At 39.0% G+C, this 23,192-nt stretch overlaps 2 protein-coding genes across 10 annotated transcripts in view; one reads left to right on the forward strand and one right to left on the reverse strand.

Moving 5' to 3' along the window:
* pof1b (POF1B actin binding protein) overlaps nt 1–2,019 on the forward strand; it is a 33,408-nt gene extending 31,389 nt beyond the window's left edge. For all 6 annotated transcript variants that reach the window (XM_007891913.2, XM_007891923.2, XM_042340862.1 and 3 more), the window contains one exon: nt 696–2,019. The gene's annotated coding sequence lies outside the window, so the exon portion shown is untranslated. The remainder of the gene's footprint in view (nt 1–695) is intronic.
* Nucleotides 2,020–7,268: 5,249 nt separating this feature from the next.
* On the reverse strand, nt 7,269–21,581 carry znf711 (zinc finger protein 711). 4 transcript variants are annotated; one of them, XM_007891971.2, is made up of 8 exons: nt 21,514–21,581; nt 16,077–16,181; nt 14,989–15,549; nt 13,445–13,603; nt 12,451–12,594; nt 11,921–12,058; nt 11,188–11,331; nt 7,269–9,653 (listed from the first exon to the last, which is right to left on the reverse strand). In XM_007891971.2, the coding sequence occupies exons 2-8, from the start codon at nt 16,153–16,155 to the stop codon at nt 8,476–8,478; spliced, it is 2,403 nt and encodes an 800-aa protein (XP_007890162.1). In that variant the 5' UTR covers nt 16,156–16,181; nt 21,514–21,581; the 3' UTR covers nt 7,269–8,475. The 4 variants fall into 4 exon arrangements, with proteins under 4 accessions (XP_007890162.1, XP_042196529.1, XP_042196530.1 ...); XM_042340595.1 differs by lacking the exon at nt 21,514–21,581 and adding an exon at nt 17,361–17,577; XM_042340596.1 differs by lacking the exons at nt 14,989–15,549; nt 16,077–16,181; nt 21,514–21,581 and adding an exon at nt 14,411–14,489.
* Nucleotides 21,582–23,192: the final 1,611 nt, after the last annotated feature.

A 23,192-nucleotide genomic window follows, 5' to 3' on the forward strand; every position in this document is an offset into this window, starting at 1 on the left:
CTGGCTTGAAGAGTATGCCACACATTGATGCTTTAGTTTTATTAACGTGAATAGTTTGTCGACTGCTATGGGACTGAGCCATTGTTACAGCAAAGTACAGTGGGACGTCCTCCCGATGTGAAAGGCGCTCTATAAATGGAATCTTGTTGTTGTTGTTGTATTTTCCGGCTCCAGTCTTTGAACCAGAACTCAGGCTTATCTGAAATTGTACAGGAAAATATTAACCATTGCTTGCATTGAAAGGAACTCAACATTTCAGCTTTGTAATTTTTGTTCTTATGCTTCTGGAGCATGCGTGCGTTTTTCTGCGATTGCTTGACATAGAGACTCTAATTTCCTCATCTGATAGCTCATGTGTCCCATGTCTGTTTCCCAGTGACAATTCCATTTCAGCAATAATAACAGTACAGTGAACTGACTTTTTTAAAAATGATTACCAGCCCTGTAAAATATACACTTTCCACTATATTCAGTAGCATGAGTTTAAATGGGACCTTTCTTTAATTACTAGACTATCCTACGCATCTGTGACTTAGCTTCTAGATGCGGTTAATGTAGACCTAATGTAACATTATTCTAAGTCGTGCATTGAGGAAAATTAGAATCATTTCAACAAATTTAACCTGAAAATATAGATATCTAATTATTATTGTGCAGGAACGTCTTAAATGTTTTTTTTTCCTTTTTCACATTAGGAATACAGTAGCTTTCTTCAAACTCCAGTGGGTTGGGATGTCAAGTATTGGATTTTGACACAAGTTACTTACAAGACTGTTCACTTGGCCATGTCCTTTCTTATGCTTGGATTAGAAGGTTGAGACATCTCACAGTATTTTTTTCATTGGATCTTCTATCAACAACATACTTACAAATACATTTATTGTTTTACTCCTGTTTTGGGATGATTTGGAAGTTGATATAAACTGATGTGATATTAACTTCTGATTTGGGTGTGAGGGTTTCTTTATGTCATATATGAATGAAATAAGATTTGTGTTTCTTTTCTAGCTTTCTAGATTAAATAGGCATTTGTTGAAGTTTAATCATGTAAAATTGAGATTTAATTAAACTGTAGTAAGATATAAATTAAGTGGGTATAAATTGAACAGTCTATTTCATTTAATCTTGCATTTGTAATGAAAACTGGTACCAGTGTTGCCAAAGATGTATGTATACTCACCATACCTGAAATTTGCATTGCAGCATTGGATGGGGTTTATTCTGAAGTACTTTCACTTAATGTTAACCTTTTTATATAAAAAAAATTCTGGTATACTAAAGAGCCATTCATGAATCAGTGGTTGCCGATTCTGCTGGTTGCAGAAATAGAATGTAAAAATGTATAGAATGCCATCAAAACTGAGCTGAGTCTCTTTGAATAGTCCAAAGCAAGATTTGGTTTAAAACAATTATCATGAAAAAGTTATGCAAGAAGTAAATGTTTGAACAACAGTAAACAACAAAATTACATTTGTATAGCGCCTTTCATATCGGGAGGACGTCCCAAGGCACTGGACAGACAGTTATGAACCTTAAGACCCAATGTCCATCTTACCTGGAGGGTGGGGGGGGGCAAACTCCATTCTGATTTAGCCATAGCAATTTACAGCACAGAAGGTTGTTCAACCCATTGTGTGTGCTGGCTTTTTAAAAGAGCAATCCAACACAGAAATACAATAGAAATTGGGCAGAAATACATTAATGTTTTTCACCCAATAACCATACCATGAGGTTTATTACCCAAGAATCTGTGTTCCCAGCAAAAAAAATTACAATTGACCCCATTCAGGCCACCCCTACCTCTCCGGGTTCACCCACATTTATTGAACATGAAATGATTTGACTTTGTCTATCAAGTTTATGTAAATAGGCAAATATGTACATTTCATTGTAATTCTTCCAGCCTGAGTGACTTTTTATGCGGTCTGTCCAATTTGCAGGCAACCTAATGCACGATGTGTTACCTGTACTGAAACCAAATGTATCTGTAGAATATCTAAATAAAACGATTTGTCTCAACTTATTGTTTGGGTTTTATATATTTTTCCAGAAATTAGCTGAAAGTACTAATACATTCTCTTCTTCCACTAGATTTCACCCACAAAATACAGTCAATCCATAAGACTATAAGACGTAGCAGCAGGAGTAGGCCATTCAGCCCCTCGAGCTTGCCACACCATTTAATAAGATCATGGCTGATCTAATCTAATTCCATTTATCTGCCCTATTCCCATATCCCTAATCCCTCTATCCTTCAGAAATCTATCAACCTCAGTCTTGAATATGTTCAAAGACTGAGCATCCACAGCCTTCTGGGGTAGAGAATTCCACAAATTCACTCCCCTTTGAGTGAAGAAATGTTTCCTCAACTCAGTTCGCAAAGGCTGACCCTTAATCTTGAGACTATGACCCCTAGTTTTAGATTTTCCAACAAGGGGAAACAGCATCTATCCTGACAAGACCCTTAAGAATCTTAAAGGTTTCATAAGATCACCTCCAATTCTTCTATATTCTAGTTTACTCAACCTATCCTCATCGGTCAATCCCCTCATCCCAGGAACCAACCTAGTGAATCTACACTGAACCCTCTCTAAGGCAAGTATATCCTTTCTTAAATAAGGAGACCAAAACTGCACACAATATTCTAGGTGCGGTCTCACCAAGGCTTTATACAACTGCAGCAAGACTCCCCTACTCTTGTAATCTAACCCTTTTGCAACAAACGCCAACATGGCATTAGCTGTACCTGCATACTAACTTTCTGTGACTGGTGTACAAGGAAACCCAAATCCCTCCGACACTATACCTAGTCTCTCCCCCTCTAGAAAATAATCCTCTTTTCTATTTTTACTATCTAGGTGAATAACTTCACACTTCCCCACATTATACTCCATCTGCCACCTTCTTGCCCACTCACCTAGCCTGTCTATTTCCCTTTGCATTCTTCGTGTGTCATCCTCACAGCTTACTCTCCCACCTATCTTCGTGAATTTACTCTATTTCCTCATCTAAATATAGACTGTAAATAATTGAGGCCCAAGCATTGATCCTTGTGGCACTGCACTTGTCACATCGAATGCCTTCTGGAAATCCAAATGTACCACATCTACTCGTTCCCCCCTATCTAAACTGCTGGTTACATCCTCAAAAAAAACATATAAGATTTGTTAAACATGATTTCCTTTTCGTAAAGTCATGTTGACTCTGCCTAATCATGTTATGATTTTCTAAGTACCCCATGACAATACCCCATGAAAACGTCCCTAATTAAGGACTCTAGAATTTTCCTTACCACCAATGTCAGACTAACTGGTCTATAGTTCCCCATTTTTTTGTCTCCCACCCTTCTTAAATATTGGCGTTATGTTTGCGACCTTCCAATCAATGGGAACCATTCCAGAATCCAGGGAGTTTTGGAAGATCAAAAACAAAGCATCCACCATCTCTGCAGTCACCTCTTTTAAAACCAGGGGATTTATCGGTTTTTAATCCTATTAATTTCACTAGTACTATTGCTTTACTGATGTTCATTTTTAAGTTCCTCACTAACATTAGCCTCCAGTTTTTAGTGTCCTCTAATATGAAGACAGAAGCAAAATATTTGTTTTGATGACTCTGCCATTTCTTTATTTCCCATTATAATATCTCCTGTCTCTGCCTGTAATGGACTCACATTCACTTTATGTACTTGTAAAAACTATTACAATCTGTCTTTATGTTCCTAGCTAGTTTACCCTTATATTCCATTTTCTCCCCCTTAATCAGTTTCTTGGTTTTCCTTTGCTGTTCTCTAAAGCACTCCCAATCCTTAGGTTTACTACTCTTTTTGGCAGTATTATATAGGCCTCTTCTTTTAATTTTATACTTCCCTAACTTCTCTAGTTAGCCAAGGTTGAAACACTTTTCCCGTGGTATTTTTATTTTTCAATATGTGATCTCTGGAAATTATGTATTATATCCTTAAATGTTTGCCATTGCTGGTCTAACGTCATATTTTTAAATCTAATTTCCCAGTCTATTTCCTCTAATTTCCTGATTAATACCCTGCCCAATACTGTAACTGCTGTTTGGGGATCTATAAACTACTCCCACTAGTGTTTTCTGCCCCTTGTTGTTTCTTACCTCCACCCATACTGACTACATCTTGATTTTCTGATTTAAAATCCTTCCTTTCTACTGTTTTTATCTCATCCTTCATTAGCAGGGATACCCCCCCACCTCATTTTCCACATCACCTATTTTTCCTATTCGAATACCCCAGAATGTTTAGCTCCCACCCTTGAACTCCCTGTAACCACATAATAATAATCCTTGCATTTGATATAGCGCTTTTCACGTCGGGAGGACGTCCCAAAGCGCTTCACAGAACTCACTGTAAAGTGAATTGACTGTATAGTTGTGGGCGAACGCGGCAGCCAATTGCGCACAGCAATGTCCCACAAACAGTCGTAGATTGAAAATGACCAATTTATTTATTGTTTTTGGTTTTGGAGGGATTATTATTAGGCATATGGAGTAAGGAAACTTGCCCAAGGTTTCGCCCTGCCTGGAATTGAACTCAGGTCTCTCGCTTGCAAAGTGAGTGCTCTAACCACTGAGCTACAGGACTCCACAACATCTCAGTAATAGCCACTAGATTGTACCCATTTATGTCTATTTGTGCATCTTGTTCATCTATCTTGTTATGAAATGTAATCCACTTTACAATATATTCTGTGAAACGCTTTGGAGACGTTTCAACGATGTGATAAGGCAGTATATCAAATGCTAGGATTATTATTATTTGACTAAAAAATTGCAAGGCTTAAAGGTGGTGGTGTGTGGGGTGAAAGGATTAAAATTGGACTGTTCTAACAAACAAAACTCAAGATGGAGTCTAATGTGGGAAACTCCTTCTGTTAATTGCAAACATAACACTCCAACCATTGGGAACTCTGCTCTGCTTTGAAATCATACCAGCATGACTTAATGCAAAAAAAGTATCCGATTATAACTCCACCAATGACTGGTAAACAAATCTTGTAGCTTTATGTAAGTATATCATTCACATACAAAACACTACTTATCCTGACCTTGACCTTGGTGATGGAATATCTGTTTTCTCATGATTTGAACTAACACATCTAAATATTTTAAATAGATGTTATATGTAACAAGTGGACACTTGACTCAATCTGCCCCTTTGTATGCCATCTTATACTCATTCCTGCACCACCCATTTTAATGTCATTATTTACTCATTTTGTACTTAGGTTCTCAAAACATTCTCGGGTAACATGCCATACTGGTTTTTCCAGTTTATGCAAACGGCATCTCTATAACTCGAGCCAATTTATTTGTCTATTACTAAACTGAATATAAAATGTCTTGTTACAAGTATGTATGATCACCTTGAGGCACACCCAATAAAGAAACTAGCTCATGCATTTCAAGCTGTACAGCCATACATAGTAAGAAAGTTTGAATGGTGGAATTGAAAGGTAGAGCACAAATTCTCATGACTGGAACATTATGCAGTACTACCCGAAAATTCAAAACACTTTGGGGAATTGCCGTACAGCTTAGTTTTGGAATGTGACTCACAAAAAGGTGGTTACGAATGAATGATCAACTTATGGGAGTATCAAGTGGAACATTTAGTAAATACATTCTGTACATAAAAATTAAACTCGCAAGTGAGGACTTATTCTCTTTGGCCATGCCTTCAGCTCCCTTCTCGACTCTCTACCCCCTCCAAACTGCCCATGCTCACTCTCTCTTAGATCTTTACCTTCCTTTGAGCATTCAACTTTCCTCCTTGGGTACATCTGTTCTTTGCTCTTTCCTGGGGCTCATTCAGTCAATAAAAAGACGGTGAGTAATTTCTGTTCCATCAAGACACTTGCTCACCAAAATTCTGTCTAATTGCAAAACTTAGCAAAAGTTTCACTGGTCTGTGCTGGGCAGATGTTCAAATTTCCAACAAAGTGAAGAATCACAACCCACCTTATCCAAAAAAAACTATTGTAGCAAACACTAGCCATGCAGTTGTTTAACTTTAAATGAACAAAGGAGTCTGAACTCAAATATGTCGAAAAGGGATTCACTTTGTGAAACATTCTGGTAAAAAGTACCAGAGCAGAGCTGTTTTAAATGAAATATACTGCCATAAGTAATGCAAATAAATTATTAAGAGTCCAATATCAACTCTATTATATGTAATTGAAATGGTTCCTAATCCTTTTTGTAAGTAAATAAGTTAATTTCCTCTCTTTTACATTCCGTCCCCCTTGAGATAAAGGCCAACATCCCATCGGCCTTTTTGATAACTTTTCGTACTTGTGCTTTTTGCCCAGCAGAACTTTTCCGTACAACTTTCTTTCTACACTTGATGGTTCGCGGAAACCAATTTGAAAATGTGAGAGTCGAACCTTACCACATCCTGAAAAGTTTACATTTGCCTGTTCATTTACAATATTAACTAAATGTAGTTTTTCATTCCAGAAGATGCTTTCATTATCAAGTATATTAACAATGGTAACTCCTAATTGTGGTTAAAGCCTCTGCCACGTGATGGCGACAATGAGCAAATGCAGCTCGACAGGTCCCCCACCTTGTGGCACATTGAACAACTGCATTGCCTCAATACATCAAACACTGAACCCTCGTCTAATGCGGGTATTATTGTTGCTACATTTATAACTGTTCCTACATTTATTTCAGCAACAATGCAATTAAGATTAAAAGGAGAGCCTCTCCATAAAATTTGATTACTCACGTTTCATGCAGATGGTATGATAATTCAATGCCGTCGTTGCAAATAAAGGAGTATATCAGCCAACAAGGAAAGCATAAGGATGCGAAAACCGTTTATGGAGAATTCAGTTCAAAATCTGCCATTTACAGTATTTCACTTTGTAGGAGTTTGCACAGAATTGAATACGTAAACCATCAAATGCTTTAATGGGATGGAAACCAGTTCAAAAAAAAAGTATGGATAAAGGGGGATAAAACATTAAATACACAAGGAGATGAAGAGCCCACAAGAATCAATGTAAGAAATTTGAGAAAGATGAATATCTTCATTTCCATCTGAGCGCTCTCAGACGCTGCCCTGCTCCTGTATCTCAAGGAGTTCCTTGAGATGCAGCAACTAAAGAACAAAATCATCAGATTGAACAACATGAAATCTGAAGGATGAACCTACCATCATCAACTGCCCACAAAGCAGCTGCACAACGTGCTCCTGGTCAGGGCTCAAGTGGGTAACTGACTCTGAAAGAACTCTATGCAACAGATGCAGTTTTATTTATATACTCATCACATTAAGAACAACATTTAGAAATTGTAATCCCACAGAACAGTGACAAAAGGTTTTCTCTTATATTACAGAGTGTACAATCTTTACAGCCACATGAAACACAAGTGTTTGATTATTCATCTAAGAGGCATTACTAGATTAACATTCTGAATTGTAGAAGTATAACGTTTTGAATTCTCGAGCAACTGATTCTCATCTGGTGCAAAACAAAAAATTGACAACATTTGAAAAACACAAAAAACTACCACAACACAATGAATAAAGTTAAAAATTCACAAAGTGAACAACCATTTGATGTGTGAGCAGTAAACAGCTAAAAAACTATTTCCATCATACCACTTCCTATACGTCATATGCATAACATTTCAAAACAAGATCTATATCCATTAAATAGCTCTGAACCAGCTTGTTTTGATTCATAAAGCACTTCCATGTTATATAACTTATAAGATCCAAAGTATTTGCAAGGGATTGCATGTAATCACCACACATACCCTGTAATAAAAAGTAGTCCGACTCTCAACAGTATGGCACCAATCCACACTGGCTGCGTACACTTGCTGTGGTATTAAAATACAAGGATGTAATGAACTGCAGCAATTGTAAGGAGTGAACAAAAAAACTTTTATCGCACCTATTAAACTAGTCTTTTTATGAAGGCTTTTGGAACGGTGATCTGTACCTGCTAGACTAATTGTCACAAATCACTATTGGGGTTTATTTTTGATTAAAAAGTTAAAAATAGATGCTTCCAATGTCTGTTCCTGTAAATGGAATACTTATTAGGTCTAACAGTAAAATGAAAATAATTTTAAAGGGTTTAATTGTGAGTTTCATAGCATAGCTGTAGAATACAATATTTTGCAACTGCATGTGAATTAAACTCGAGTTACCTGAAATTGTTAAAGAACAGAAAACTCACTGAATGGCTTCACAATTACGGCAACCTCAGAACACCTACTATTCAGATTGTATATAGAAATCAAAACATTGTACAACTGAACCCCCTCCCCAACTCTCATACCTTCTAAAACTTATAATACAAAGAATGAAAGGTAGGTCGAGAAACAACACTCAAGTTGAGACCAGGAGAAACAGTTCACGAGCCATGCCAATTAACCGACAGTTATTAATGAAGTCTTTACGTGTAAAACATTTTCTGCCTCCACATTACATCACATGATAGCCTCTTTATGATGCCGCATTATGTGCTGGTTTTTCTCTGATGGCCTACGGAAGCCTTTCTTGCAAAACTCACATCTGTGAGGGTAGTCTTTTGTATGAATGGATATTACATGGCGCTTGAAGCCTGAAGCATCTGTCGTGCTATACTCACAATATTCACACTGATAAACTTTCTTTCCACTGTGTGTCTTCATATGCTTCTTAAGATCACTCTGCTGTCGAAACTCTCTCTTGCACCTTTTACATTTGAAAGGAAGGTCCTTGGTGTGGACTGAAAGAATATGCCGACTAAGTATAAAAGGATCTGCAATTTTGAAATCACAGTGCCTGCACTGATGAAGCTTTTTACCTTTGTGAGTTGACATGTGTTTCTTCAGCTCTGATGGGCGGTGAAATCCCTTATCGCACACCTCACATTTATGTGGGAATTCCTTGGTGTGCACAGATATTATATGACGTTTAAGGTCACTGGAGTTGGAGCTTCTGTGGTCACAATGTGGGCACTGGTGGGTCCTATGTGCCTGAAATAAAGTGGCGTGCTTTTGCAGATCCTTATCATCCAAAAATGTTTGAGGGCAGTGGTCACATTTGTATGGCAACTCATCACTGTGCTTGGTTTTCACATGGGTCTTCAGGTTAGAAGCGTCAGCAGACCTGTAGTCGCAGTACTGGCAGTGGTATGGCTTCTCTCCTGTGTGAGTCCGCATATGTTTCTTAAGTTCTGAAGGATGACGGAATCCCTTCCCACACTCCACGCAGATGTGTGGGAAATTCTTGCTGTGCACTGCCAACAGATGGCGATTGAGAAGCCCCTGTTCAGCTGTCTCATAATCACAAAACTTACACTTGTGCATTTTGGTGTCTTTGTCCCTATTGACTAGTTTATGAGGAGACAGTGCTCCCGTCTGAGTAAATCTTTTTCCAACGTCATTATACTCAAATGTCTTCTCTCCCTTGTTCATTAGCTTGTGACTCTCGAGGTGATTGTGGAAGCTTGCTTTTTTGTTTGTTGTGTAGTCACAGTCTGTGCACTGGTATTTCTTCTTGGTGGTCTGCTCAGGATGGTTTTTCATATGTCTTTTTAAGAAGCCCCTGGATTTGAACTTTTTCCCACAGATGTGACAGGGGTAAACAGTTATAGGCTGTCCATCGGGCCCTATGATGACAGCTAGATTTAAAAATGAGAAGGAACAAAGGCAATTAATATTTGATCCATCCACATTTATTATGTTACACACTGTAGCCTTTTTGTAAACTGAAACTAATAATTATCTTGAACTTGCTCATGAAATTCTTTGGCTGTTTATCATTGAGAACAATATAAAATAAAGATAGTAAAAACACAATTCTGATTCTTTTCTCCAATTTTAATTCTAGTTGGAAAATAATATTCAGTTAATAATAATCCTTGCATTTGATATAGCGCTTTATCACGTCTTTGAGACGTCTCAAAGTGCTTCACAGAATATACTGTAAAGTGAATTTACTGTATATATTTTGTGGGCAAAATATATAAGGTAAATGGAATGGCACAGCGAGTAACTCAATACTGAGATAAGAAGGTTAGGTTAACATTTTGGATGCAACTCTTCAACAGAAATGGACTGAATGACTTGGAAAAATCTGTGTGTAAGACTGTAAAAGGAAAGTAGTACTTGACCAAGAAAAGAAAGGCATTAGAAAGCAGTCCAGAATCAAATGTTCTACTTGCACTCACACAGAGGCTGCTATGGGTTATCAACAGATTGTGAAATGCTGAAAACAAATAATAATAATAATCCTTGCATTTGTTATAGTGCTTTTCACGTCGGAAGGACGTCCCAAAGCGCTTCACAGAATATGCTGTAAAGTGAATTGACTGTATATATATTTGTGGGCGAACGCGGCAGCCAATTGCGCACAGCAATGTCCCCAAACAGTCGTAGATTGAAAATGACCAATTTATTATTGTTTTTGTTTTTTGGAGGGATTATTATTAGGCTCTGTGTGGAGTAAGGAAACTTGCCCAAGGTTTCGCCCTGCCTGGAATTGAACTCAGGTCTGTCGCTTGCAAAGCGAGTGCTCTAACCACTGAGCTACAGGATTCCAGGACTACACGATGTATATACAGTTATATATATGTTACAAAGACAATCCTAGATACACATCAGGTCAGACCTCAGGGGCAAAATTACATAATGGGAGGGTATGTGCCTTATATACGGTTATGTAACAGTCGTGTGTGTGATATTTTATTTTTTTGCAAAAATCATTCAGTAATTTCTGTGGAATGTGGATTATGCAAACAAAAAGAAGAATGCAAATATCTCTTATCAAGGAATCAAGGAAGAAGCTCAATAAACAATCTTTATAAAAAGAGGCAAGTTTTCTTTCTTCAACTTTGTTTTCTTAATAAAATTCAGTAATATTGCTGAGTAAACATCGATTCGTGATTTTGTATGCTCACTTCAAAACATTTTCTAACCTATCACTACATAAAAGTTATTGTCAGACTATTTTGTTTTCTCAATATTGGAAGGACTCAAGGTACCAAATGGAAGAAACATGGTTTAGTACTAAATTTAAGACTGTACTATAGGTCCTATTAAAGATGCAAATGCTCAAGTTAAATATTAAAACAAAATCCAAATCTCAGAAAATATAATGTTTCTAATGCACAGCTACGAAATATCTCGTAGCTTTTGACGGACAGCTACACTCACCTGTATGCCACTGCCTGCTTTCGTTTCTCCTCTTCTTCCTGCCCTTTTGCTTTAACACTCTGGCAGTACTTGTGCTGTCACTTATTTGTAGGAACTGACTCGATGTACCATTCTTATTTTCTCTCTTTGCCTCAAAATTATTACCTTCAACAAAGCAATAAGATGAAATTCAACATTTTTGCCCATCCTGCAGACATTTTGCGAATTGGACCAAAGAACAACAGCAAAGTACAGAAATAGAGATTCAAATAAAGCCATAGCTACGATTCAATTCTAATACTGAGGAGTGAAAGTGTAATCCGATTATTCATGCGCAGTGTAGATTATTGATTAAATCAGATTTTATACGATTTGTCCAATTTGACTGCAACTCAGACTTTGCACAGGTCATACTAAATGTTATGATCTATATGAGTTTTACTATATAACCACCTTTCACATTGGGAAGTTGCCTCAAAATGCTTCACACAGCTGACTGGGAGCTGACCAAGCACAGAACAGAATCTTGCTCATTGCTCAGCTGTACAGCTAAACAACACAATCACGTAGCTTATTTATTACAAATATTATGTGCGTTGATTTAGTCAGCACCCATTAACTGTTAAGTATTTTCACTTGCTGATAATCTTTTCAGAAGCACCAAAGTATTAGATTTCTAAATACTTTCCCAAGTTATTTTTAAAACAATAAGAAAAAACCAATAAATCAAAACTGTTACAAGTTTTTTTTTTACCGTATGCAGCAGCCCATGCAACTGGTACAAAGGCTTTACTGATGCCAGAATCCTCAATCTGTGTCTCATGAACAGTTGTTGCTTCTTCATCTCCTACGATGACCTCCATGTAAACCTCGTCGGCAATATCAGCACAGTCTGAATAATCAAACATCATTACTGAAGCAATTTTTTAATCCAAACGGAATTATTAGCAATCTTGGAGGTTTGCTTTATATTGTTTTACAAAAAGAATCAGCAAATGTTACAAAAAATACTTATTTCCTGAAATAAACTCGAGACATATAGGTTCAGATAAAACTATGCACAAACATTAACACTGCCATAACATGCGCAGGGCACCATATACTGTACATTAATCACGCTTACAATAGTGTTACTTCTTTATTGTGAAAAATCACTGAACCAAACCTACTAAAGATTGTTGGGAATCTAGAGAGGACTGTGCTGGTAAGTAATCTGGAAAAATGTACTACTTCTGAAGTTGCCTTCAATAAGCACTAAAATGGAACAATAGATAAATATCTTACTGATGTCATCTTCTTGGGATGGATCTTTCACTGCCATGTAAACCATCTTTTCCCGAGTTACTCTACCAACATTCCCTTGGTCAAGTACTCCAGCTATAGCATGACCATTTTGATAATCACTTTCAGTGATAACTTCTGTTTCACCTTAAAAACAAACAAAAAGCTTTCAATGGAACAACTTGGAATTATTTTTAAAAATAAAAATTTAAAAATCCAATAATTATGCTTTGGACAATTTTAACAAATGATTTCACCCGTACTGAAATCGTTCCACATGATTGTCGACAGGCACCAATGTATTAAAAAAAATCTCTGGGGATTACAGGCTTATTGTTTAATTACTGCTTGTTAAAATTGTGTCCATCACAAAAAACAATTTGGTTGTTAAGTTCACAAATGTTATCCCCATCACCAACCACAGCAACAAAACTTCAACCATCAGATGCTTCCCAACCTATTTAGTCAATATCCCAGTAAGGTAATGAAAACTTTACATTTCACGTACCATTGGTTGGAGACAAAGCTCACAGTGTTGCTAAATTGGTTTGTTAAAATCCCATGGACGGTAAAGGTATTTTCAATGTCCATGTAATTTCATAATATTGAAAATGAAACAACGAAAAACATAAAACTAACTTTTATAAGTTTTATAACTAACTTTTATACAAAATGTCAATTGACCACTGCTATTGTGAAGTGATCCAACGATGTCAGTGAGTTTAATTGGAATACAAGTCTCTTCATTACAAACATTCAATTAAGTTATAAAGTTCAAATAGGATTTATTTTAAAATCCTTGTTTAAATGCACAGCTGTTTAGAACAGCATAATAGGCCAGGTGTTATTCAGGCAAAATGAACTTTTGTTGTTTAATCTGACTTTACATCAAGAAATGGTTGCTGCAGCATTGTCATCAGATACAGTAGATGTGTATTGTGACTAGGTGAGGCAGATATATGTTAAGAATATAAAATCACAAAGCAAAAGCGTTTACCTATTTCCACATCATCTTCTGGTTCTGCTTTAAAAATGTACACTTTGATGACCTCAGGTCCATACCCATCATCTTTTGAGGAATCATCTTGCTCAACGTCAGTGCTTATTTTAATTGGTGTGTTTCCCATGTGGTCCAACTTCTCTCCAACATCATCCACTGTATAAAATGAACATTTAATTGTAAACTTGAGTTCTAGCACATCAGATGTATTCTCAACAATCCCTGACATCACATATACTTCAAAATACTAGATTTAATTGAAATTCTTAAGACCCTTTGCCTGCTGTTTTGGGTAGTAATGAAGATTCAGGGCATCAAAGTACTTGTAAAAGACTTTCATGTTGGTTTCATTCCCTTCTCAAAAAAGTTTTGTTACTAACTGCAATCTAATTTTCACTAGCTTGATTTTGAGTTCTTTGACTGTTCTCGTTTTCTTTCCCAGGGTCTTGCAGCACTCAAAGCTTTGAAGCAATTACAAATATTTGTATTTATTAGTTGGAGTACACAGCTACAATTTCAAAAGGACTTGATATTAAGGCTGATAAAGATTGAGTGCTGATGATGTCATGACAACTATCTTGTATGACTGCTATAAAGAAGCATAATGGTCAGTAGATAGTCATTAGTCAGGTGATTTGTTGAGTTTTGTAAAGCTACTTATGTTGTTTTACCTAAATTGGGACTAAAATGCATTTTACTTTTGAAACAATTTAAATTATAGTTATTTTAAAAGTTTATGTTAATGGGCTGCAGCTCATGGAGTGGGTTACATGGTCTGTTGGCAGGCATGTTTGACTTTCCTTTCCGATTTCCCTCTACGCATAGGAAGACACAACAGCCTCCGCTCAGTGTCTCGCCAGGAACTCAGTTATCCCATCATAGTAGGTGCTGCCATGAGAGGCTTGTTGTTTCCTCACAGGAAGGAACAATCAGAGGATGTCACTCCAGGCTGCTCCTACTCACCTCCCAGTGGCCAGACCAAGTACGTAGGTCTTGGTCTGGCTGGGAGCATGTGACCCACACTTTCTTGATTAGGGACTGATGTAAGAGATCTAAAGAGAAAAAAAAGTAAACCACTTAAGTGGGGAGCAATAAATAAAAAAAGTGCAAAAAAATGTGAAACTGGACAATTCTTGCCAATGAACTTCCAATAAGTAAATATTCCTGTCATTTGAATCCAACTATGTGACAAACACCTTAATCCTTTCAAAGTATTCAACTACTGTGCAGTACCGTGTAGCATATAATCCACAAGGCAACCTATTTATTGCATCTACACAAATTGCTTGCTCTTATGATTTAGATCATCTGAATGTCTTGCCTGTATGACTGTCGCGCCTAATCCTATGATGCCCATCTATTAATGTATTTGCATTCTACAAATATACAAAAAGAAACAGAAGCCTATTTTGTGAGTGTATAATTGTTACATATGCCATAAACGGATGGTAAATCAGCCTAATAGACATAAAATTGGAAAGAAACAATTCTAAGATCCCAACATTAATATAAACAGAATAACTTTCTTAATTTCCACTTACAGGATATCATTAAGTAATCTTCAGATGTATCTTTTCCATCTATATGAGTTGCAATTGTCATAGCTGGACAAGAAACAGTCTCTTGACTTTGAATTAAATCGTGAGTTTGGATTACAGTCTCTGACACAGCATCTGCTTCCATAACTTCCTCCGATACCATCCCTGGTGAAAGAACATTTGCAACCGAATCCTGAACCACATGTTCAAACTGTTCCTCATCCTGCACGGAAACAAGGTCTGATACCAGCACTTGATCTGGAACTCCAACTGTCTCGGTTATAAGATCTGAAGCCAGAACTTGGTCAGGAACTGAAGTAGTGTCCAAGTCTTCTTCAATGGCAACATCAGTCTCTAATACTGAATCAGAAACAATCACCGCTTCTGTAACAACATCACTTTCAGTTATGATATCTGGACCCTGAACAACTTCATGAACATTAGTCGTTAGCTCATGTTCCAGTGTAACATCTTCCCCAGCAACATCAGAGACCAGCACTGCTTCAGGCACGGTTACAATAATGTGATCACCATCGATGTGAGCTGCACCAGCCATCCCCGTCACTGCAAAATAAACCAAGAGATTAAGACTGTGCCGATTAGTAAAACATTCTGTCAGTTCAGATATCTAATTATCCTTCTGCTAGCATCAGGTTATCTGTCCATGACATGCAGGTTCATCTGACACAATATTACAGGTCATGTTGTACAGATGACTACTGATAATGCTGCATTGACAAGACAGACTGAAGTATAGGCTTGACCTTAAGATGGTTCATGCTGTTTGTCTGATCTATTACAGCTCTGAGGCTGGACCAATTGAATACCCACCCTTCAAGGTTGTTTCACCATTCACTGAAATTCAATTGCACTCCTTAAAATAGTTGCACTACAGAGTTTATGTGAACCTGATACAAACTTCCAGTTATGCAGTATTTCAGATATAGTAATACTTACTTCCTAGTTGCACTATAATCTTCCAATAATCTTCTCTTAACTTTCTGACATCCTCTCTACAGACTGCCATGTTGATAAATTTTCAAGCTGTACCACAAACAACTGCTAAATAAGAAATAAAACAAACTACCTACCAAAGTCCTGCATAATCATAGCATGTGAGATTTTTGAATCCTGTGATTGAAGCTCAAGGCCTCCCCCACCTTGATCCATGATGTGCAGCTCATCAGTGTAGGCGTCTAAACAACAACAACAAAAATTGTAATTTGTTTTGATTAAAGTAACAAAGTGTTTTTAATGTTTGTAGTTAAGAGATTTTGTTTCCAAATTAACTAAATTTTTAATGAATACAACAGCTGCTATTTTTTTCAGTGACAAATTCAAGTTTTTGAATTGTTTCTATTCACAGAGAATACAGTAATAAGGAATGCTCCAATAGTTAGGTTCATAGTTCCATAGTTTCCATTTAATTGATACCTTAGATATCCATATAAATCCCTAGTTTGACAAGAAATGAAAATGTATTGAAAATGTCATTTCACCAGGGTTTTAAAGTTTTCATTATGATGCTTTTGCAACAAGGCCCCAAATTATCAAAGCAGATTACTTTATACTTAATTTAAAATAATACTACCCCCTTTATTCTCTTTCATTCATTCATTCATTCATTTATTTAACCCAACAGTTATAAATTAAGAGTTTTAGGATTTTGAGCTCTGGCTCCAAAATGAAATAGATCTGCTTATAGTGTTATCAATGGGCTGGAGAAGGGGAGAAAAGGGAATTGACAGAAGTAATACCTGTACCTAGCAAGCCTCTTTTGCTTGGTGTCTGACCCGTTCCTTACAAAGGTATTATAATAATAATCCTTGCATTTTATATGGAGCTTTATCACGACTTTGAGACGTCTCAAAACGTTTCACAGAATATACTTTAAAGTGAATTGACTGTGTATTTTATGGGTGAAACTCGGCAGCTAATTGAGTACAGCAGTGTCCCGCAAACAATCATGGATTGAGTGATCAAATTACATGTTTTTTTTAAAAAAAGGATTATTACCCCCGGAAAAAAAATCTGCCAATCAACTAATAACCAGGTTCCTATTTACTGCTAGGTAAATAAAGGCATGTGGAGTAAGGAAACTTGCCCAATAATAAGCTCAATGTTCCACGCTTTGCCCGCTCCTCCATACATATATGGTGCCATATAAATGTTGTTGTAAATACTGTAGTTTTGTACTTGTGCACCAACTACTCAATTTCATCTGAATCAGCTGTTAAAGGAAGCAATCACCCAGTACTGCATTGAAACCCACAAAAGTAGTATGCTAGATTTTTATATTTTTAATTCGTTTCTACAGGAACTAATTTGAATATAATCAGCATTTTGACATTATTATTTCATCTCTCAATACCCACCATTTTAAACATATCTGAAGCAGATAAGTTTTTTTTAAAAATCACAGGATCTTCCAACCTAAGTATACAATGATTTACAAGTAAATTACAGAATTAGCAAGACGTTTTAAAGATATGGCTAGATAAAAAAAATTACAATTCACAAATATTTCCTGTATGCAAATCAAAACCACACTAACCATTTCAATTTTCTACGCTGTGCTGTGAGTGCAGTACTCCTGCCATAAAGTGCCAAATATGGAAAATTTACAATCATAGTACTGCAACTACAGGTTCCTATACAGAAGTGAAATGGTAAGGTTAGTTTTATTTAGACCCAGCTGTCAACAGCAAATGTTAAGAAAAATAATATATGCTGAATTTGTTTATTAGCTCTGGGACTCTGTTGATGCATACTAAGGAACATTGGGGCTTTGGCTTTGTAGATCCATTCTTTACATGGAAGAGCAAAATGAACCTAGAAATGAGTTCCTACATGAAACATTAATCATTAGACATTTTTGCAATATTTCTTTGTAAATTAATACTCTTGGTTGCATTGAATCAGCAGAACAACAGGTCACAAGTTTAGGAATGCAAGGGACAATTTCATGACACACACCATGAAATATTCCTTTAACCGGTGAGTATATTTCTTTAATCAGTGCGAAATTAACAAATAGAATTGTTTACCCAGAAGGGTAGTTGAGGAGAACACATTTAAGAAACAGCTTGATACTGTGATGGAAGGACGGGAGGATATTCTGGAAGGATAAGATCAAGTGAGCCATTGAGGCTTCTTCATCTGAATCTCTCTTGTGAAATCAATTAAGCTCATTCAGTTCTTTGGCTCCCAAAACTATTTCTGTAAAAAATAACTTCACGTGATAAAAGCAAAGAATCTTTTGGCATCAAGAATTTATTTAGAAATTGAATGGCTGGGAATAAAGCATAAAATGAGGATACTGAAATGATACTTGGCCCATTGCACATGCAACACTTGGCATTGGTCCAAATTTTAAGCCGTCGATGAAAATCACTTATAGAAACAGGGAATATTCAATTAATTTGATGTTTTAATCAATTTACATATACCAACTTTTTCCACTGTGGTTCTTAAAAATTGTATTTTTAGCAACCCAGAGAATGAGGCTGCTTCAAAACAAAACACTCACTTTAAATGCTATGAACTATGCAGAAATCAATGGATTCTTTGGAACATATTTTCATGCTATTAGCAAAGCTTAACTTGTACAAAATATCCTTCTTAGGCACTCATTGACAAAAACATTACAGTATTCTTACAAGGTTAAAAATGCACTGTAAGTTAATATAATGATTAAACTACCACAGTGCCTTCTTTAATAATATTGAAAATTCATAGTTATAGTGAAAACAACATCAATTCAACAAGGCACAACTACAATCTCATCACTTTTATCAGCTTGTTGTACAAGGTGAATGGAGCTAAAAAAAAAGGATCCACGGGAAGGAAGCAATGTTGTTCGAATACATTACAATATATAGCACAGAAACAGGCCATTCGGCCCAACTGGTCTACGCCGGTGTTTATGCTCCACATGAGCCTCCTCCTGCCCTTCCTCAACTAAGCCTTCAAGCATAACCTTTAATTCCTTTCTCCCTCATGTACCTATCTAGCTTTCCCTTAAATACATCTATGCTATTTGCCTCAACAACTCCTTGCGGTAGCATGTTCCACATTCTCACTACTTTCTCTGTGAAGAGATTTCTTCTAACTTCCTTATTTGATCTATATGTGACTATTCTATATTGATGGCCCCTTGTTTTGGTCTCCCCCACAAGTGGAAACATTTTCCCTAAGTCTACCCTATCAAAACCTTTCATAATTTTAAAGACCTCTATCAGATCACCCCATACCCTCCTCGTTGTAAGCAATAGAAATACTGTATTAACGGATATTTGTGCAGGATTTGAATATTTCACATTGCTCCGAAAGAAGTCTACTGCAATTTGCCACAACACTTCAAATGAAAACAATATGCAATTTTTTTTTAAATCAGCACAATTTATTGAGTCATCTCATTTTGATATAGTTGCATCAAGAGGATTTCAGAAGGAGTGACCTCCCCCTCGCAACAACAGCAACTTGGAAAGTCACACAATACTCTAGAAAAGTCACTGAATCAGCACAAGCGACATCCTCCTGCTTCAACCAAAGGTGGTGGCTAATGCTGTTGATCACTGAGCATCAGGGCAGTCACATAAACTTGCCTGTAATAATAATCCTTGCAATTTGATATCGCCCCTTATCACCTCGTTGAGACAGGTGATAAGGGCCGATAGACAGGACATACTGTAAAGTTGTAGAGTATCTTGGCTGCCACATTTCGTCTACAAAACACATATGTCAATCCGCTTTACAGTACATCCTGTGAAGCGCTTTGAGACGTCTCAACGATATGATAAGGCACTATATCAAATGCAAGGCTTATTAGTATCATCATCATTAGGGTTGGAAAACATTTTGTTCAGAAAGAATGACATGGTTTGTATTGTACATATCCAGTACCCCAGAAAGCATATTCAGGGAATTGCACCTATAGTTATTGCCCCCTTTCACCCTTCCCCCACTCAAAAAAAAACCTTGGGGTGGAGAGGGGGGAAATGAAAGGCGGTGAAACAAATGTGTTGTTATTATTACTGTTAATAACAATAAGTGATTGTGAATAAATAAAGCAGCCCTCCTGCATGAATGAACGAATGAATGGGGGGCTGCCTTGGCCTGTCTGACTCTGTGTGTGTGTGACTGTCTATGTGTATGTGACTGTCTGTGTGTAAGTGTGACGTGACTGTGTGTGTGTGTGACTGTGTGTGTGAGACTGTGTGATTGTATGTGACTGTGTGTGCAACTGTGTGATTGTGTTCGACTATGTGTGATTGTGTGCGACTGTGTGTGTGAGACTGTGTCTGTGTGACTGTCTGTCTGTGTGACTGTGCGTGACTGTCTGTCTGTGCATGTGCGACTGCCTGGGCGTGTGCGACTGCCTGTCTGTGTGTGACTGTCTGTCTGTGAGACTCTGTCTGTGCGTGTGCGTGACTGTCTGTGCGTGTGACTGTCTGTCTGTGCCTGTATCTGTGCGTGTGACTGTGTCTGTGCATGTGACTGTCTGTGCGTGTGTCTGTCTGTGTGTGTGTGACTGTCTGTGTGTGTGTGACTGTCTGTGTGTGTGTGACTGTCTGTCTGTGTGACTGTCTGTGTGTGTGACTGTCTTGTGTGTGTGACTGTCTGTGTGTGTGTGACTGTGTGACTGTCTGTGTGTGACTGTCTGTGTGTGTGACTGTCTGTGTGTGTGTGTGACTGTCTGTGTGTGTTTGTTTATGTGTGTGTGTGTTTGACTGTGTCTGTGTGACTGTCTGTGTGTGTGTCTGTCTATGTCTGTGTGTGTGTGAGTCTGTCTATGTGTGTGTGTGTGAGACTGTCTGTGTGTGTGACTGTGTCTGGTCTGTACAGGGAGGCAGTGGAGGCTTCCCCGCCATCAGCAGCAGTTCATGGCCGACATGTTGTGTGGCCGCCATTACCCCCACCGGCTCCTTGTTCCAACCGTGACTGGAGGCCCCGCCATGTCCAGGGGCCCATCTCTCCCCCTCTCTCTTATACACACTCTTTCCCTCTCAAATAAACATTGTAAATCCCTGTTCTCTCCCCCCCCCAAAAAAAAGCAAAACAAATGTTTTTTTATATACAGAAAAAGTCTGGATTTTCATATAGTAAAAAAGAAGACATTTTCCCTCCTCTTTTCCCTTCCCCCTCTCCCCCTCCTCCCGGCCCATCCTTTTCTCTCTCATTCTCTCTCTCTTTCTACAGATATTTATATATAAACACACACACCCCGGGGCTTGGAGGTAACTAGGCCTCTCTCTCTCTTTCCCTCTCTCCTTCCTTCCCCCCCTCTCTCTCTCTCTCTCTCTCTCCCCACCCTTCCCTCTCTCTCTCCTTCTCTTTCCTTTTCTCTCCTTCCTTCCTTCCTTCCTTCCCCCTCTCTCTGTGTGTGTGTGTGTGGCGGGTTACAGAGCTGGAGCCCAGGCCGCGGCCTAGGTGCGGCCCTGAGCCCGGCCTAAGGCCGACCCCGCGCTTCGCGCGCCGCGCCCTCCCCTCCCCCCCACTCGGCCTCTGTGGGCGGCGGACACTTGCCTGGGTCTTGGCGCCTTTATTCCTCCTTTCTCTCTGTCTCTTTCTCTCCTTCCCTTCCTCCTCGAACGCTGTGTGGGTGGAGGTGGTGATGGAGGGAGGGAGGGAGGAGAGAGGGAGGGAGGGAGGGATGGATGGAGGAGAGGAGTGGGGGGGGGGGAGGGAGGGCTTTTTCTTCCTCTTCTTCTTCTTCCTCCTCTTCCTCCTCCTCCTCCCCGCTCTCCGCTTCCCGCCCCGCGGCTCCTCCGGGCCTCGATGTGGCGGCGGCTGCGCGCCCCGTCCCCTCTCCTCTCCTCTCCCCGCCCCGGCTTCTCGGGCTTACGTCAGAGCCGGAGCCGGAGCAGCGCAGCGGCGGCGGCGGCGGCAGCAACACGGCGGCGGCAGCCCGAGCCGCGGGCTCCAGCGCTGTGTGGAGAGCGGCGGAGGCAGCAGCATGAGCACAGGGGCCGAGCACACAGCCTGCAGCAGCCCCTCATCAGGGAGGGAGGGAGGGGGGGAGGGAGAGAGAGAGGGGAGGAAGGAAGGAAGGAAGTGGGGAGTACAGAGAGAGAGAGAGAGAGAAAAAAGGAGGGACAAAAAGAGGTGTTAGTTGGGGGCGAGGGGGTAAAAAATAACCCCCTCCACCTCCCCAGCAGGTTGTGTACCATCCAAGCTCTTCAGTACCAGGGAGTCAGGCCTCTAAAGCTTCTTGTCAAAGAGCCTCAACTCACTCATTCACTCACTGACTCATTCACTCATTGACTCACTCACTGACTAACTCACTCACTCACTGACTAACTCACTCACTGACTCACTCATTCACTCACTGACTAACTCACTCACTCACTGACTCATTCACTCACTGACTCACTCACTGACTAACTCACTCACTGACTCACTCATTCACTCACTGACTAACTCACTCACTCACTGACTCACTCACTGACTAACTCACTCACTCACTGACTCACTCACTCACTGAGGATTGGGAGCTTCAGCAAAAAGACAAGAACCTTTCATTCAGAACTGCTGTGGAAGCTTCTGGCTGAAGCCCTTACCAAGCCAACCATTTCCAACCATTCAAGCCAACAGCCAACACTGAAGGGGTGGCTGGGAGCTGAGGGGTAAAAAAAAATCCTACAGCTTCTCAACCCACCCACCAAAGGCTAAAGAAAAAAGGAGCCACACTCTATATATTAAAGTCTCTTCAACTTCTCCTGGGAAGGCAAGAGCCGAGGGTTAAAGAAAGCCCTGCAACTTCCGACGCAGAGCAAAAGGCAAGAGCCTCACTGTAGATTGGGAGTTGTGTGGTGGGCGGTAAAGCCAGTGGGTGAGTGAGGCTCTTTGACAAGAAGCTTCAGATGCCTCCCTGCCAGTTTCCCTTTTTTTGTGTAGTCAGCCTGGTGTCTAATGGGTGCACAAACCCGTCACCATGTTTTAAGAGTATCCAAACCAGACTGAGCTTTCCAAGCTTGCCACCTATCCTTGGAAATTTCCGTGTCTGGAGTGGAATGGGCGCTTTCACCTCGCTTTACCTAATTCTGGAGAGTATTAGGTGCAGATTGCGAGAGCCATGGCTTTGGGTGACCACAAAGTGTGTGTTGGCAACATAATGGCCATTTTGTTTTGTAACTTTGTCTGAAATATTGGACACAAGACAACTGCATAGCAGTGCGGTTTTCCTGTAGTAACACCATCCTATT

This window comes from Callorhinchus milii, unplaced genomic scaffold (genome assembly GCF_018977255.1).
Source record: "Callorhinchus milii isolate IMCB2004 unplaced genomic scaffold, IMCB_Cmil_1.0 Scaffold15, whole genome shotgun sequence".
In the NCBI taxonomy this organism is placed as follows: Eukaryota; Metazoa; Chordata; class Chondrichthyes; order Chimaeriformes; family Callorhinchidae; genus Callorhinchus; species Callorhinchus milii.